This window comes from Stegodyphus dumicola, chromosome 9 (assembly GCF_044657685.1).
Source record: "Stegodyphus dumicola isolate Sdum_Otavi_A_Nest chromosome 9, ASM4465768v1".
NCBI lineage: Eukaryota > Metazoa > Arthropoda > Arachnida > Araneae > Eresidae > Stegodyphus > Stegodyphus dumicola.
Genome location: NC_140776.1, coordinates 76,607,353 through 76,627,496, shown reverse-complemented (window position 1 = coordinate 76,627,496; position 20,144 = coordinate 76,607,353). Strand labels below are relative to the sequence as shown.

Sequence of the window (20,144 nt, the reverse complement as noted above, 5' to 3'; positions counted from 1 at the left end):
CACTGTGGGCGTCGGCTAAAGTGGTTTTATGTACTTAAGCAGCCACTTTATATAATAAGTGAGCTACATTTCAATGATGTTACGAACCATTTTTCTTTCTCTTTTTCTTAGAAAACATAGCAGTTCAATGCGGTGCTCGGCAGAAGCATAGCAAATGCTTAATTTACAAAATGCTTTTCCACGCTACGGGGATTACAAAGTAATCTTACTTAAAGTGCACTATGAAAGAGAGTTCCGCTTCAAACAATTTAATAAAAAGAAAAAATGGTTTTATTATACAAATTCTGAAAATTTATTTTGCGTGATTTTATAGTTTATTTTAATCAGTCAGCTGATTTACTGGCATGAGCCAGTTACCACAGTTGAGTCCCAGAGAAGTCATGCATGTTTTTTTCAAGTGCATAGTGTCTTTGCGGCACAGGGAAACTTAACACGCCAATCGTTGGACAACGATCTTCAGCATCAGTAGTGACAAATTAGCCTTTTTCAGCTGCATTCAAATTAGATTGAGAAGATTCCAAATGAGCGAATCTGATGGTTTTGTATCTATGTTTCTCCGCTGATCACTTCTCGAGAAGTCTTATAGCTAATTTAGTATCCCCGTTACATGAAGACACAATAAGCGCAAGCTTTCCTGCATTATTGTAGATTCAAATCTAGGCCAAACAGCATGTCAACCACTGCTAATAAAATTACTGTCTAATGCTGCATATTTAAATTAAATGCAAGTAACTGACTCACAAGACTTGGCATTTTCTTTCCTTTTTTCTTTTTATCTAAGTACCTAAAAATTCATCTGGAGTTAAAAAAAAAAAAAAAAAAACTAAAAGGTTTCAGATTTTAAATTAAGTCCAAATGGGCGTTTTTTTTTTTAACGTGTTATGTGTTACCTTTATTTATTAAATATCATGTTCTTTGCACTTAAACCATAAATTTCAGGTCAACAGCAATGTCGCAAAAGAATTTTAAAATGAGCCTATCTTTAGAATTTCCGACACACAGTTCCGCGGGCTGGAGATAAAAAGGTTCCCCCCCCCCGTAGAGTGTTGCCATTGCTGGCTTTTAAATCGTTGAGTTTGTTAATCAAAAATTCGTTAAAGTTTTACAAAATATGAAATCTATAATAAAACAAATTCCAAATAACTCAAAATCACAAAACGCAAACAATAGTCCTTCAGGGACAAAGCCCCTTTCGACTAAAAATTACACGAGGCTTCCTGAAAAATAGCGATGTACAAATCAAGAAGTATCAATAATTCTAATTTTAATTCATTAATCAGCAATCGAAGATGACACAACATACCACAGAAAAACATAATTCAACAACAACAAAATGCATATTTGTTAAATAATTAAATCAGATATTATTCAGAAGACCGCTTTAGCTATAAAATTTTGTTCAAAGACAGTTAACAATTAGGTTAATTCCGCATTAAACCAACTAATGACTAAGGTAATTCTCTGTTTAATCAAGAGTAATATGTATAGTTTACCTCTATGTTTTACCACGAAAGGATTCTCCATTACCATATTTTTGTATGGTATTTATTCAAAGTTCTTCCTTTTCATACAAAACATTGATTATCTTATTTTCTAGAAAGCACATTGTTCAGACTGTTGAAACTTCATCAGATTGTAGATACCCATCACGAAACCGTTCCGCTCAAGCGAAAACAGCGCTTTTAATATTTATCCAGTCCCCATAATCCTTCTCCAGAACAGAGGCAATTTACATTTTTATAGCCTAATTAATGGTAACCATAAAGCTTTGACCATGAACGGAAGAGTCGAGAACTGTTTGTTTCCCGCACAACTACCTTTTTGATAGTCTCCAAAAATCTTCCCCTCCCCTCAAAATCGAAAAACGTCTATCTCAAAATTTCTTTCTTTCTTTTTTTTTTTTTTTTGGTTTTTTTTTTTTTTTTTTTGTTCTATTTCAGAATAAATGTTAAGATGAAACCCATATAAAACATTGGGATGAATTTGGTGGTAAATACCGTGACGTAATTGTCGTAGAAAATAAAAAATTAGGCCCGAATAGTTTAATGCCATTTAAATCTATTATGCGGATGTTTTACTAAAGTAACGAGTACTAAAACAGGGCTAAATTTTATAAATGTTGATAACGAAGACCTAAAAAAGATTATACTTGTAGTATAATTACACCGTTACGAACAAAGTACAGTTACACTGTTAACTAAATGCACGGATTATAAGAAAATTCGGGAATACCAAATAAATGTTAATTTCGCTTGTACTTTTACAATGTTGCTAATCTAAATATATACTTAATTATTTTAAAAGAGAGGGGAAAAAGTGGTGTGGAGAACATACTAATCAAGTTACACACTGAATATTTCATGACAAATTTTACTTAATTATGTGTTAACTGAAACTTGATTAAAATTTGTACAGCCATTCGAATTTTTCGATATCAGGAAACTGAAGAAATCCGCAGTGCCGAAGCCAAGATTCGAACTCCGGACCTCCCGAATACGCGTAAAGCGTACTTCCACGAAATAACACCACGAACGCATGCAGAAAGAAGGAGAAAATAAATTTTAATTTATAAATTAATTAAAACAAGGACATAAAGTTACGACCTTCTTGTGAGTTTTTTAATATCAGCTATCTACTATAATAACCATCGTATCTACTATACTGATTTTTCTAATGAACTAACCTATTCAAATTTTTAAAGAAAATGCAATATTTTCGCCTTTTGAGAAAGACTAGAAGATTTTTAATTTTGCTTCATAAGAATTACAAAATGCAATTTTTTTGAAATAAGGCCGGAAAGAAAAGTCTGAATACAAATTAGAAAATAAAATATCTAACAAGTATTCTAAAATTTGTAGAATCTCACTCCCTGAGATAGCATCCATTAAATCAAGACTCTTGTCAAGGCGGAACACGTTCTGATTAAACAAGTACGTTCTGATTAAACAATATAAAACTCCCTTTTAAATAGTATCACTTTCTCTAAGTCATTTGAATACGCGCGAGCTAATATTTGCATTTTGGCAGGAAAATGGAAAGGAAGAAGTGACAGTATAGGTTATGAATATTAAATAACTGGTTAATTAAATAAGTACCCTACAGCTTCATATTGTCAGCAGAAACATATTTATATTTAAGTAAAATTAACAAATTTTAACGAAATCAAAATTTAAAAAAAAAAAACCCACTTGATGCCAAAACTTGTTTTAAAAGAATCAAAAATTGCGGTCAAGTTAATTAAAAAAAGCGAAGAGAAAACAAGACAAGAGAAAATGGGGAGAGGAGTAGGAATTACACTTTAATCTGAAATCCAATAGGAGAAAATATAACACTAAAAGGTTAGCTTTAAGCTAACCCTGAGCAAGTTAGCAAACAACTAAAGCATACATTATGATCAGACGAATAAGCGTAAACAACTAGATCGCTGTCGTATCTAGTTGTTTACGCAATAAACAAGTAAAAATTCCAGAAAAAATTAAAAACTAAATTTATTCTATGATCTGTGGATATGACAAAATCAAAATTTGTTCTTAATTATTCACCGTTACTCGCAAGAAACGAATAAAAACAAATCATAAAATTCAAGCTAACAGACAGTAACAAATTTACCACTAACCCAGTTTCAGCACACCCGCTGCAATGATTGCAACAGTCTCTAATAGACAAAGAACATTTGTTGCCAGCGCGAGCGACATTATAATACCTATTCACGCTTTTAAACCCTAATTAATTTGCATTCGGCTGAAAGCTGACATAAAAATACAAGGATGAATAAGAATTACATAAACATAATTGGGTATTTACCTTACAATCTGAAGGTAAAATAAATAATATGCCAAATCTCGTTAATTATAAGTCAAGAAAGGAAATATGAAAAAGTATAATTCCACTTGAATTAAATAAAAGTGAAACTAAGGCTGCTATCACACATCCATTTATTTCAGACGAACAACTGTTTCAAACAATTTTTCTACCTGCTTTACCACTGAAAGAAATACGTAGGATTTTTTTCCTTTCTTTCGTAAAAAATTGTAAGTTGTTTATCTTCAACAACCAATCAGCTACCAAGATCGAATCATCCGTCATCAATCATCATTTGTTATACAGAACTAGTTTCCTCTTTACGTGGCAACCTCAAAACTATTCCCGGTGATTGGCTGTTTCATATCGAGTGACAAAGGAGAAAAATTATTCAAAAGAGTTGTTCTTCCGAAATGTTTTGAATATCTGATATGACCTTAACAAAAGCTCGCCGTCTGGATTAATAATATGCAAACTGGCGAAACAACAGTATTTTATACAAATTAAAAAGACAAAAATAATAAACATACGAGCTCCAAATTAGGAAGTATAAAGATCCTTGTCACTGATTGTTACAGCAATCTAACCAAATTATTCTGAGTCGTTAAGTTTCAAATAAAGGTGGTATGAAAAACGCTCACGAAAATAATCCTTGCATCATATTCAGAAATATTTCAAAACTAAAACTGAAGGGATTAGTTCTAAGATTGCTCGTCGTAAAACAAAAGCATCGTCTATTGCCATGACGCTGTATTTCAAAATGGAGCAGCAGTTTGTAGTCGCGAGGATTTTAATGACCCTAATACTAGCGATACTTAATTTTTATTAATTCCGCAATAATATCTTATGAGGCAAGCCTCCCTGATTCAAACGGAGCGGTTTATGTAACAAAGAACATCCACTAAAAGCAGAAAAAGTCAATATAAGTTGAGATATAGACATTTTATTGCTACGCAATAAAGGCATTAAATTTTTTTGTGTCATGGCTCGAGAATATTACAGCTTGATTTCTGCATGTAACACCTCCCTGAAGCAGAATTTTATGACACTTCGAGCAATCTGGTACAATGCAGAAATGATCTCAAATGCCCCATATGACAATAGCATTGCAGCATTTGATATAACAGCTCATGATACAGAGGAACTATGAAATATATATAATATTTACTTTAACAGAGTGTTAAAAGCAACGCAATCGTCAATGGCAATTCATATTCAGTTGTGAGGATATGATAAAACTTAAGGTGATTCCCTTTTCACATATATAAGTCACATATTCATATCATCACATTCCGCTTACAACTATTTTGATTATTGAGATAGAAGTAGGAAATATATACATACAACTTATAGATGAATATTTTATAAATTTTATCGTGACAGCGTTAACGCTGGATTATTACCCAACTTCTGGTTTCAATCTTGTAGATTAATTAAGCTTCTCGGTTGATAAGCAGCAACTGCAGGAAAGATAATTTCACAGTAATATATATTCACAGTTCGAATTTCAAATATCGGCTGCTTTTATCATCTGATGCGTCATGCTTTTATATTTACATATAGATAAAATTATAAACACAGAAAGCTTCATACCTTATTGTTCAAAATTCGCAGAGATATGTGTTATTATTATTTTCATGAAGTCAACTTCAAATGCAATAATGTATATTATTTTGCTTATTATGGAACCTAATGACCTAAATGAGTACATTTTCTTCTTGTAGTTTTTCCCTAAGTTTGAACGAAGAATCTCAGATTTTGTTCGGTTAAAATAGCTGAAATGTGATCTCAGTTCGTAAATTCATTCTCGAGCATCTTGAATTTTTCACTCAAAAAAGCTATGTAGCCCCCTGTACTTATTAAAATGTAATTAATATTAAAGTTATTAATAATTAGCAACAAGAATCGACGCAATGTGCGCAAATTTACAGGATTATAAGTTTCGAAGATTAATTTCGATATGCTTTAAACAAACTTTTTTTTTTTTTTTTTTTTTTTTTTTTTTTTTTTTTTAAATTTCGCGATTACTTGACCTTCGAAACTATTGTCCTGCAAATTTACACACGTTTCACCGATTCTTGTCGCTAATTGTTAGTATTTCTTAACATTTGTTCTTCGGCATGTTCTTCTTGTTATACATTATTAATGAAATTAAGAGTTATTGTGAAATGTTAAAATTTATACCTACAAAATCCTATTAGGAATAGTATTCAGATCTACATATAGGTTTCTATGATTTATTTTGAGGAAATTTGTAACTGAAGATGGATATTAAAGATCAATATTCAAGGAAATAAAACATGTAACCATCATTTCAGACCACTTAAGGATGATAAGTTTAGTTAAAAGATACACTTTTATTGTCCCAGACGTTGAAGACGCAGCTGTACAACTTACGTACAAACTGCACTAAATACTGCATATATAACTTTATGAGCTCGGTTCTCTCTTATTGTTTTCTGTCTTCATGCAGCCACCAAAAGAAACTGCGGAACACATTTCGTCGATCTTTTTATCTGATTAACCACGTTCAAATATTGATAAAAAATAATATTATGGAGAAAAAGAAATAAAAATAAACTCTTGTTTCGGAAGAAAAATAGCTACTTTTTCTTTCCATATCTCAAAGTAGAAGGCATCTTAAATAAAAAAGACGGCGGTAGAATCTATTTGGAAATCGAATCAATCGCCTTAAAAGAGCCCGAATTTGCTGGGGAAAAAAAAAAAAAAAAAAAAAAAAAAAAAAGCGAGAAAATGAAAAGATATCCTGCATCTGTGTAAAAGAAAAACAAACCGAGTTTCGTAATCGTTCGAAAATAAGAGATGGTGCTCTTTTATAATCAGATCAAATTCACTTCTCCTTACATGTATCTTATTTATTTATTAACAAGTTTTCGTAAAGTGGTTATGCCTGACTTAGTTACAGGCCTTTTTATTCTTTACTCAAAAAAAAAAAAAAAAAAAAAAAAAAAAAAGGGGGGGGGGAAGGAGAAGGAAAAGAATTTTTTTTTTTTTTGGCTATATATTGCATGCTAATCAATAAAAGCAAACTGATATTATAAACTGAACAAATTATGCTTTTAAAATGTCGCATTACCTTTTTATACAGATATTTTCAGTATAAAATGAACATACATTTATGATTTAAATATATACTTATATTATGATATAATGGATAGTTATTCTAACAGTCTATTATTTATTAAGTGGATAAGAAAATTGATCGCAAAGGGGGCAATTGATCGCAATTCTCGGGTTCGCGACTGGACCTAATTACCTGAGAGTTTCTCTGAATATGATAAGGCAAATTCGAATCACTTTCTCTTGCAAAGTTCCTCACAAAAGGCCCTCCCCCTCATAAATTTTGGGCTGCACTTGAATTACTTACCGACCTTCACCAGAAACTTGCAGACTTTTCCATACATTCATGCTAAGCAGACTTCCCTCTTTAATGGAGAACTACATAGTTTTGACAGTTTAAAAAAAGTCAACCTGTTATTTTTTTAAACAAGTTTTTCTATTACTTATTTATAGTGCAAAATAATTAGCCTATCAATTAATAGTATTAAATATAACATTAAAATAAATAATCTAATACTATTAACCATAATAATCGGTAAACAGATCAGCGGTTCCAACTAAGAGGAATTCTCCTTTGGGGGAGAAAATTTTGCAGTTTCAGGGAGAAATATGGTCAGCCTTAAATTTAGCTGATAAGTATTTAGTTTTAGTTTATGAGTATAAAAAATCATTTTTATTTTAGTTTTGCTATTTATCAATATTTTCTATATTTTTGTTGATCAATTTATAAAAACACGTTAAAAATAATCAAAATTTAAATGCATATGTATTTTTCAAGTTTTGGAGAAAATGATCTTCTAGCAATGGTGAAAGGGGCGAATTGGGTAAAATAGGTTGAGAACCACTGGTACAGATAGCCTACTACTTAATGTAATAAACTTCATTAATTAGCCATTATATCCCCTTAGATTTTCCCCATTAAGTAATTTGTTTCGTTTACGTGATAAAGGCACAGCATGTAAGGGGTATCTGCCCAAGGAAAGAGATGACTTCGCCAAGGACTCTCTAAGAGAAACTGTTCATATTCACGTTACACACAAGGAAAAACTAAGCAATACCCATGCAACCAGCCCGTTCGCCTGGAATCGAACCCAGGTCGAATTACCAATGTTCAGCGAATCGGCCGCTGGTAGGTCTGAATTATATGTACGTCTTGTTTCCTTCTTCAATCAATTTAATTTTAGTTTTTAAGTTTTCACAGATATCAGCTTTCGGATTTTTAAAATTTTGTCTGTATTTATGAAATTCATATTGCCTCTAAGCGAAACGTGTGCACGAACCCGCGATGACTTCTCTGACGTTAATCAATGGCCTTTTATTTCCACCACACATCAAGACATTCACATACAGCACATCCATAATCTTATCTAAACTTTTGTTCTTCTGACCCGTTTCTGCGACGCGAAGCTAAAATTAAAGAGAACATGCATAAAACAGGAAAAAAAAAAAAAAAAAAAAAAAAAAAAAGGGAAAAAAAAAAAAAAAAAAAAAAAAAAAAACCCTAGATTTAGAAAGTTTATAAGCAAGTTCACTACTAACGAACCATCGAAACATTTTCATAACTTTGACTACAAATGAGGAATTGCGCTGCTCTTTTTCCGAAGTTTCTAAATATCATCATTTGTTTTGGTCTAGAGTTAGTGGCTATTTTTGAGATTTTCTAGTCACGGGATTCCTGATTTTAAACTGGAGTTCAATGAAAAATTATGTTAAATATTCACGTTAAATCTTTTCCTGTTTCTGAAGTTTGTTCATCGACAGCAATACTAATTTATCCGAATCATTGCTTTTATCAAAACTGTGTTGATTTATTTGAATACATTCACTCTAGCTGATTATTTAAGCGCTTATTCATGGTATGCTTAAAAATGAAATAATATCAATCAGCACGGAATTTCACAACTTAAAAAAATTTATCGTAACATTAAAAACATTCTTCATTCATCAATTTCTTTACGTATGGAACAGGTCAGACGGCTCTTGTAATTAACAAGAGAAAAAAAAAAGTATGTTATCTGGCAAGGAAATGAATCCAGAATGAAACCATCTGGCATTCAAGGAATTTGACCGTTTTGACCGTTCATTGGGCAAATATATAGTATTTAATATGCACTCTCTTTTAATTTAACATTATTCACTGTTTTAGTTCATTTAATTAGATTAGTTTCTTAATTACATCTGATTCAATGAAACGTTTTTATTTATTCTATTTCCATGTTACATGACTTGCGTGAAATGCAAAGGTAATCAACACTGCAACATGAACACTTTTCACAGGAGAGAGCGATAAAAAAACCCACTTTAAATAGCACATTCACTTACGTTAGTCTTGAAGGAAGCCGCCGACCATTTTTCATCTTGAGAAATCTACTAGACAGAAAACGGCTACTTGTTACATCGACCTACGCATTCTCAATAAAAAATAACACACGAAAGTAGCAGAAACGAAAGCAACAGCTGACACCATACAGCAGACGAAATGGATTAAAAAAAATAACCTCTTAATGAGATGCTGATATTTCAAGACTTGTGAATCAGTCATTGGCACGGTTGGGTTGAAGAAGGTGGGTGGCAGCAGACATCACAGAAAAATTCCCCTTCGTCAAATGCACCGATGTCACGATACACATAAATTTTACTCAAACAAAAATCTCCATTGACACATACATCGAAGGCAATAACGTGATTCATTCACTAATCGATAAAACTCCAGGCGATTGACGTGTAGATAAAAACATGGCAATCTAAGCGTTTCTTGTTAGAATTTAAGTTTGGGCATGAGATTAACTAAATCCCAAGAATCATATCTTTAAAAAAAACCTAAAAGGTTTCAGATTTTAAATTACGTCGAAAGGAGAGTTTTTTTTTTTTTTTTTTTTAACATTTTTGTGTGTAATCTTTATTTATTAAATATCATGTTCTTTGCACTTAAACCATAAAATTCAGTTCAAGAGCTACATCACAAAATAATTTTAAATTGAGCATATCTTTAGAATTTCCGATACAGTCTCACGCTCAGGAGATAACGTTGCCACTGCTCGCTTTGAAATCCTTGAAATGGTTAATAAAAAATTCGTTAAAGTTTTACAAAATATGAAATCGATAATAAAACTGCAGAGACATAGGGAATTTTTTGGAAGCAGGAAAGATAAAAAATTAACAAAGACTTCGCCGGGAATCGAACCGCGGACCTCTGGAATACCGGCCCAGTGTGCAGACCACCACACCACGAAGGCACGCCAAGAAAGTGGGAGAAATACCTTATAAAACAAATTCCACAGTTGGGTTCCGGATGCCCATATTCGGGTGGAAACGTTCAATATTCAAAATTTGATGGCTTTAGGTACCGTTGTTTTATCACAATGCGAGAAACATACATTCATTATTCAATTTCTTCAAATATAATAATACAAGGCGATCATGTTTGGTGGAAACAGTTTGAAAAGTGAAACGGACATTCAGTGTGATTCGACGCAAAATCGCAAAACGAAAACAATAGTCCCTCAAGGACAAAGCTACTTTGGACTAAAAAGGGAGATTAAGGCAGCATGAATAATAAACCTTCCTGAAACGCTGGAATAACTAAGAGTATGTTCTTACTTTTCCTAAAATATTTTTTGTAATGAGTTTTGAAATAAAAGTTACTACAAAGTAGGTACATGATCAGCTATGGCAAAGTATGATGTTTTTATGCAGGAGTTTTGATTGAAAACTAGCTCATGTTAACGTTAAATAAAAGGCAAAAATTAAAAAAACTCCACTTCGCTAATCCACTTACGCGCGTAATTACACTTAGATCAAATTACAAGCGTTCAGATCTACAGTGGGTAAGTGATGGACCTTTAACTGGTTGTTTTAGAAAGTGTACTACTTAAAGAAATTTAATCACTCGAAATATAACTTTCCTGCATTGTTCACACACTTCTGTAGCCGACTTAAACTCCCTGCTAAGGAATCCTTTTTACTAGCGATTTCGTAAACCTACTTTTAGGTATTGACATCGTGAGGTTTTGTCTTTTATGACTTCTCTCAGGAATAAGATCTAAAGGTCTTTGAAGCCACTTAACTGAACACTGACGACAATCCAATTTTTCACAAGATCCTTGATACAATTTTTTTTTTTATTGCATGGAAGGAAAAAAATGTTTCATTCTTGATAATAAAATCCAATTCAATTTTCAACAACCGATGTCAGATAACCAATAAACTGAAATCACAAAATTTAGCTTACATTTTTCGTACTAACACATGAAATAGTTATAGCTATAACACTAACTAACTACTTAACTTTTCCTAAATTCAGAAAAATTAAATCCCCTTTTCTCTAGAAGATTCAATGTTACTACTTTATTACACCCATAAGAAATTGTTTTAAAACCTAAATTTATCTTTTATGCTCAGATCACGTGTGCTTATATTCAAGTTTCTATTTGTTTGATGTTACAGTTCTATTTTTAAAGCTTCTTCTGCAAAACATATACGATAATACTAAATAATATACAAGGAAACAAAAAGGCTGAGCAGCGCTATGATTAACAGATGTCTAGATACCGAAAACGTATAGATACATGAAAACTGCTAGAGAGAGGAGAAAGAGAGAGAAGAAAAGAAGAATATGAAAGACCTAGAGATGCATAGGAAGAAATGCGGGGGTATTCCGAACGTGTTCTAAATGAAAACTAAAAATGCTGGCTCGCTGGTTGGTTGATTTTTAATAAAGGCAAGGACGTTTTCGTGGAGAAACTTCTACACGGAACTAGTTCAAATTTAACATACATATGGAAAATACTACAAAAACCATCACAAAGCCCCCTTGCTTGCCAGGATACAAATCCACGTTGAATTTTAAGGGTTTTATTCCCTCGGCTCATAGCGAGCAATGGAAATAGCGAGATAAGTGATAAAAGTATACAAACTTCTTATAAAAAATAATAATCCTCTATGTGTGCATTTTCTCAAATCAATATAATTATTAACAAATAAAATCGACTATTTACTAATAAACACAGAAAAATGTATCTGATTCCTATGTTTATAATACTTATTAAACATAATTTAAGAGCGAAGAAAGATATTAAAAACATATATCAGATAAAGGGTGTGGCTAGAAGATATGCTGCTCAAATGGAAAAAAATAAATAAATAAATAAAGGGGGGATGGCCATAAAAAGCGTTGCCGCCTGAGAACGGAGAAAGGGAGGGGGAAGTGTTTAAAGCAGTCCGAGAAGAGAATCTCATTAGAGCCGTAATTAGATATTCTCGTGAGGTTGGCTCCAAGTCAATTCTTGACATGCGACAATGTTGCAGTCACCTCATTAAAAAGCGACATCTTCACGGATTTCATTCCTCCTTCTGAGTAACAACCCCCTCGTGACTCACAGTTGTAGAATTTACGTATTTTTAATTTCACCAGTACAACTATGCCAGTGCTCGTTTTCGTAGTCCTTCTTTTAACATTTTTCATCTGATGTTACAAAATGTTTCTAGATCATTATTTCACTCGTCATTCACTGCCTTACAGAAGTTAATTTTACGCTCCCTCCCCACCACTCAAAAGTAAAACATGTTTATTTGTTTATTTTTAGCTTAACAGCGTTTGGAGAAAAATGAAACGTGGAAATAATTAAATTTCAAACCTACTCGGAAATTTTAATTAATGACGAAAACTTTCCTTCCCGCAGCATTAAACAATAAGTATATTGTAACAGCAACAAAAAATTGATACAGGAAAGCAACACGAAGCAGCAGTTACTATCAAGATTACCAAAGTTTTTTATATAAATCACAAATTTAATTGCCTTCTCACGAGAATCACCGAAGCTATAGAGTCACACACTTAGAAGTACACATTATTATTTTTTATAAGAAGTTTGTGACTCTATAGTCACAGTTTGTGACTAAAGAGTCACAAACTTCTTATAAAAAATAATAATGCTCTATGTGTGCACACACTTAGAAGTAGTTCACACACTTAGAAGTAGTTTCTCTAAGAATACCAAGTATATAGGGAAACCTATATACTTGATATTCTTAGAGAAACTACTTTAATCGCATTCGCAGATCAATGAAGATCTCTTTACGGTGGACATGTTATCTGGATACGAGATAACATATTTTGTTTCCCTTGCTATGGAAAAATTACCCCACAAGCTTCAAATGACGGCCCCATGTATCAGACGATTCTTTTTGTACTTTACGAAGAATGGGACCGATTTTCGCAATAAGATAAGCCTACATGAATCAACCGGTAGCTTGAAGGCACTCTACACGGAAGTTAAAATTCTGTGTTAATTTTAAGTATGTTTCCGTTTGATTTAAGAGCTAAGGAATAAATGCCATGCTATATGAACATATTTTTTAAACATCAGACCGCGTGCGTAATGCAAGTACAGCTTTCTAGAAAACGTTTGAATGAGAAAACATCGTCTTACATTCAGAGCAGTACGGTGCTATCGCAAACTTATAGGTATAGGCTGATTAGAATTTAAGAAAACTTGTAAAGTATTCCTTAAAATATTTTGGTATTCCCAAATTCAGCTTTGTAAACTAGAACAAAAATCAAGTGAAGTATCCACAAATGCTTTCGTAACCATACATTAATTAGGTAAATATTACACAAAATAAGGTTTTGATTTTTCCGTGTCGACCATTATTATTTCCGTACTTCACGTTCATAAATTTCCCGAAGAAAACTACTCCACACAGCCAAATATATATTTTTCAGTATCTGAAAGATAGTATCATATTTTTAATCCTAAAATTTAAAACAGGGGAGGGGGGAAAGAGAAAAGATTTAGCTTTATTACGATCTTCAGAATATCAATGATTAAACCTAAGCATCAGATTATGAATTAAAAGCAATGAGTGTAAGTAATTACGATAGAAACAAAAATAAAATTTAAAAAAAATCTTCTTCTCCACTTCGTGTCTGATAGCAACTAATCAGAGGAATTTCCGAAACACGATCCCCAATTAAAAATCGGTCCCACGGTGATCCATCTCAGGAGTTTCATACCTCCTCCTCCAACAACCGCTCTCCCGTTTGCTCATTTTGTTTTCATCACCTCGCTGTCCTCTTCGTCTCTTCCTCAGCTCCTCCTCGACTTCGGTGGCAGTACTTCCTTATTTACCCAAATTCATCTGCGATCTGCAGTTAATTAAGAGTATGACGTTAGTGCTTTGCGATTTACTTGGACACGAACTGGGAACACATGCTTCGATAAATAAAGTCGGAGAGAAAGGGATCTAGGAAAACCACATACACATTTAAAACTCCGGCGAAAAAGGGGAAAATCACTTCGGTTTGCTCCAGTTACTTCATAATCTGAACAGTTACTGTAACCGAAAACAACGGATTTCAATTAGCATTTTTAATTCACACTCACAAAATTATTTCTCAGGTTCGTGGCATTAGTACAAAAGATAACAAATTCCTCAGTCTGAATATTTTTGCTCTAATGAAAAATTCTGAACCATGATCATAATTTTCTTTGTATCTGAAGAAAATGCACAAACTGATTTTATTAACTTCAATCTTTTTTCGGCAAGAAACAATCTTTTCTTTAGGTAAATTTTAACTTTTATTAATTAATTTTGATAAATGAACTTTTGCCAAAAAAGGTATTATCTAAATTCACTAAGCTATTTTCTGTCTCCAATAAAAGCGATCCATATTATTCTTTACATGTTTTATTTGGAGTGGTTATATCTGTTTGTTTAGATCAAATCTTGAAGATGGTTTTTTGATCCACTTCTCTATAAATATATATTTTATTATTAGTTCATGATGACACAATATTTAGTGGATTTAACACACATATCCTCAATTAAAGATTTAAAAAAAAAAAAAAAAAAGAGCAAAATTACGATCTTTGCACCACAAGACAAGACTCACCAAGTTATCTTCCGGATAAGTTTACAGCATATCTATGTAATGGCTTCGTAGATATGCGGCCCTTTTCCGTTTTATGATTATATACAAACGAAATTAGGTTAGGTTTCTATGCCTAAAATACTACCTTTCACAATGTTTCGAGTATTAAAATCGACTCTTTGCCCTCATTTAGAACAATAATGATGAATATATATTAATTAGATTATTTTTCGCAATTTTTCATACATTATGTTATTATTTAAAAGCCCTGCAGCAGCAGATTCTTTTCTTTTAGACATTACAGGAAATGTCTTTGAAACCAAAGAAAGATGATGAACGAAAGATGATTTCATGTACTTCTTAAACATGTTTATTAGAGGGAATGACTTTCCTGTGTTCAGAGGCAATGTTTTTCTTAATTTTAGTTAATATTTATTTATTTTTCATACAATTCTTTTAAGCTCCAATGCACTAAAAACAAAAAGAAAAAAAATAGCCATCACAACATTCTTAGCCATATGTGACTATATCTAACCTATGCATCAGTAATGTAATAAAGGAGAGGCAGTCTGTCTGTTGCAACATATTTTTTGGGGGGTGGCATTTTTCATATGATGCATTATTTCATATGAATTAGTCATGTTGATGATCACAGCTGGAAAAAAGGATTAATTTTTATTGGAAGGACTCAGGTTCTCCATGACGGATTTAAAAACTGGGAACTGGCTCATCTTCCCATCATGTATGCATGAATACAACTTTACATACCCTATGCTAATGTAGGATAAACCATGCAAATGCTCATTCTGCTAAACCAACCTTTACGATTAGATGATCTTTATGATGTTTTCAGCTATCTCACCTGTTCAATCTACTGTTTAAGTGAAGAACCATTTGATACTGAACTTTTATACAAAACTAAATCTAGGAGAAAATTGTTTTTAGTACAGAGTAGTCAAAAAAATCAGAGTGAGATTTCAAAAGCACGATGTTCTTGTTGTGCTTTTTTTTTTTTAAGCCATACAATTTTTGAATGAAAAATATGAAAGTCTATTGACTTCTGATCACAATAACTTAAATAAGAAAGAATTCACTACTTAATGAGAAAAAATTCAGAGTTTTTTTAACTACTGCTTGGGAAGATGGAATAGAGAAGTGGAAGAATGGCCACTTAGAACTTTTGCAATTTACAGTTTTACTTAGAACTTTTGTTAAAATACACTCTCCAGAATGCAGTTTAAAATCACAACTGCTACAAATATTAGTCACTGCAAAAATAATTTTACAAATCAAGTAGCATATAAGCAAGCTAAAATTGAGCAAGCAACTCGTGTTTAAGAAATCTTACTATGCTGTCTCCAAAGCCTGCATACAAAGCAGCAAATCAACTCCTAAAATGGCATCAAAAACTCTGCTAAGATAAAAACAAGCAGAAGAGAATTTTAGAAAGTTAATGTTTTAATTCAAAGATAAAGTGTTTTTATTTCTATTCCTATATGCCATTTTAAAGATTGTTTAACTTGTGACAAATTGAGAGGGACTGCAAACAAATAAGGTAACAAAAGATCTAACTACACCACTGCTGCCATAATAGCTGGGTCAGGATATTAATTGAATTTGAAAGAACTATACAAAGGACACCACAAAAATAACATATAAAGAATGACTACATTCAATTCATTTAAAATTCCTCTTCAACAGTTAAAATGCCTCTACTGTTAAAAGTATCACAGGTTTATTTTTAGTAAAGCATGATCCTCAATACTGTAACAGCTAAAAAATTACTTTTTATTATTTACTGCACTTTACTAAAAAACCCAGGAACTTAAAAAGTTTCTTTAATATATACATACATATATAAATTTTATTTTTCATCAGAACATTAAAAAAAAAAAAAAAAAAAAAAAAAAAAAGAACCGAGAAACTTGCTTACCTTGCCATCCCACAAATTCAGCTCCATCACCTATTAAAAATATCAAATGACTGTCAACAAGAAAATGGTTCACATGCGATCAATTTAAGAAGATAACCAATGAACTTAAATAATTCAAAACAAAATTTCATAAATTATAAGCTATACACATAAAATATAAGTACTAAACTTTTATTAAAGTATCTGGTTGGTTAGGTAAATTACTTGAATATAACAAAGCAGATAAGGCTTAGGGGGAGAGATGCCTTTGTAGAGGATTTTTTAAGGGAAAGCAGTTCCCATTTATTTAAGCATGAGAAAAGTGTGAAAGCACGTATGTAGCCAACAATATACAGGGCTCAATCCTGGAACAAACTATCAGTGTTTAATGCATGGCCACTGCAGAGCAGGTCAGTGCTGAACTGCCATCACTAATAACAATTAACAATATGTCTATTATTAGAAGGACCTGTATAGCTATGTATGCAATTGTCTAATGTATAAAACTGCATTGTCTTCATAACCATCTTTACACCTGGTGTGTGTACTGTATGTATAATATGCACTTCTTTCGAACCATCTATATAATACTACATTAGCTCCATCAGGTTTTGTAATTAATTCAAATCTTATTGTTTGCCTTAATGTAATTTTACTGCATGTATGAGTATGTCATTGTACTGCATATCATGCACATTAGCTCTTGTATTAGTTGCATTACTTGCATCATACATATCATCTTCAGTATCGTATGTACCAATTATTTGCACTTCACCCCAGTTATTTATACGAGTAATTCACTATAATTTTTTTATCCTCAATCTTCAATAAATGACTCCCCTACTGGCTGGATAAAAAAATAAAAGCTTTACAGAACATCTGTCATCCAATCAGCAGTGTAACAGCGATGTTAAGCAAAAGAGTCAAAATGCACCTTGTAACAAGAACACAGCAATAACAAAAGAGTTTTATCTGCCATTGTAAAAAGTATTTCCTTAGAATGGAGGAGTTATATGCGTTTAAAAGTAAAATCTGATTACCCATGCAGAAATAAAAACACCAGTAAAAATACAAATCCCTCAATATTGTATTACTATTCAAATTATTACAATATCATCATAAATTTCATATTACACATCAACAACAAATGGAAAAGTTTATCCAAATTTTAGATAAAAATAGCAAAATTTATTGCATGTGAAAAGCTTAGTGCAAGTATTTTAGTGAAAATCTCGTGGCATCAACCAATTATATACATGGGATTAGGCAAATGATTAATGAAAATTATTTATCAACAACTAAATAAATTCAGAAAACACACATTCCTTAATTAAATGAACAAATTAAAGTAATCAAAATAACCTCTAACGATTTTGTTTAATTATCATGGAATTTATCGTGAAGAGCGAAAGATTAGAACATGAAATGGGGGGGGGAGAATTATTCATCTATCTATTAGAAAGAAGATACAGGAAGCTAATAACGTGCAATACCCAATTTTTTATATGCATAGAAGATCGAATAAAATTTAAGAAAGGAGCAAAGAGTTCTGATGCTCAGCATGGATGACACAGATTTAACGTTCGACAACACATTAATTTGACGCTAGGAAATAACGATTTGTATTGAATCGATTCCCTTGCTTTTTAAAGAGGATCATGCATAATGCATAACCAATGCTTAGTACAATGCTTGAATTCAATAGATAGTACCGAATTTCTTTGAAGAGCACGGAATAGAAGTGGCAACTACGAAGAACCTCACCAACGAAACTCGGGAATTAATTTCCGCTTGCAGGGTTCGTACAAAGGAAAAGTGGGTAAAAACTGCAGCAAAACAACAAAGCTTCTATTTCCCCATACCCCACCCCCTGGAGGGAAAGGAAGAGTGCGCCAAATGATAAAATAATGAACTTCCAAGATAAGGCATCGCAAAGGAAAGAAGAGCAATGAAACAAATAGAGGGACGTAAATAAGCAAATAAAGGGATCTTTTAAAAGATCCAGGCAACAATAATTTTTAATTCACTTGAAGAAACCAGACTTCATCCCCAAAAGAAGTGAAGTAAAAGAGGTGCTTCTTTCATAACAAAAGCTGAAGCCATTTATTAGATAGGAGAACGCAGTTTCTATACAGACTACGTCTAGTGGATATTGCAATTTCAGTTCAGTAAAGAAGTTTAACAGTAATAAAACACAGTCTGTACAATTACTGCAGAATTTACAATTGCTTTATTATAAAAGAACCAGAAAAAATAATGACATTCAGCATATATAATGACTTGTGCAATTAGTTACCACGCCAACTTGCAAACGGTCACCCAATGCGCAGATGGGAAGAATATGGAATACACGATACGAAAATCAAATACAGCACTACGGATAACCATTGTTTCTGAGATATTTTTGACATAGCTGAAAATTCTCTCTCTCTCTGATAGTTATAATGGAAAATAGTTCTTTGACCGATAAACACAAAAAGGAAACTTCCATTTGGAGCAATAAATCTCAAATTCAAGTTCGAATTCAAAAACATAAAAACTGTAATTTGTTTTTGCGGGTAAAACATCATAGGATTCATATATTAAAGGACAGCTTAGCTTTCAGTGTGGATTTAACCAATCAGAAGCCTTGCCGGAAGAAATGTACATAAAACCTGTGAAAATAATACAGTTTTCAAATCCTGAAACGAAATGAATGCTACATTTGTCAAAGCAGTGTATATGAAAAGTAATCAAATGCACGTGTCATAAAATAAACAACATGTGTAACACAATTTCTGTATACAGTATATATTATAATGACATTAAAAACGTTGAAATTCGAAATATTATAATCTTTACAGGTTCGGCAAATGATGGCAAGTTTTTTCGGAAATCCATCCCCCCCCCCGGAAGGAGGGAGCAGTAAGTTTATACATTTGCTGAAGAAAAGCGATGATAATTTTCAGTAGGATTTTAACTTACATTTGACGCATCGGTGTACGTGCATAAACAAAGAGACCATTATTATGCGAATTTATCTAAGAAGCATGATAATAGGAGGACACGCAAGGGAACCACATTATCAAAAATTTATGCGATTGAGTTCGAAGAATCAAATCTAATTTCTATAAATGAGCTGCGGGAAAATTTCTCTTAAAACTCTGCATTTGAGTCCGCCAAATTATTAGTTAGCCAAATTATTTTACGCTTATGACAGTGTTAATCAAAGACTTTTCCCTTAATTCCGAGAGGAAACGTCTTCAGTCAGAATCACCTCACCATTTACTTATTTTCTATAATTTCTTTACATCCGCAAATGACATTCATTATCGTGCGGCTTACTATACTATGTGTTTGTTTAGTTAATTATGCCAAAGCACAAGGGCAATCTGCCTAGGGGATGACAAGTCTTTGTGAAGAATTCAGTAAGGAAACTGGATCGCATTCATATAAGTAAAACCACAAAAGCAGCTAGGCACTTATTTTTCAGTTCGC

At 32.4% G+C, this 20,144-nt stretch overlaps 1 protein-coding gene across 6 annotated transcripts in view; it reads right to left on the bottom strand.

The window, feature by feature from the left end:
* The window catches only part of Ssdp (Sequence-specific single-stranded DNA-binding protein), a 377,018-nt gene that overhangs the window by 28,251 nt on the left and 328,623 nt on the right, over positions 1-20,144 (bottom strand). For all 6 annotated transcript variants that reach the window (XM_085823632.1, XM_085823635.1, XM_085823630.1 and 3 more), the window contains one exon: positions 16,689-16,718. In XM_085823632.1, the coding sequence (XP_085679758.1) occupies positions 16,689-16,718 (30 nt within the window). The remainder of the gene's footprint in view (positions 1-16,688; positions 16,719-20,144) is intronic.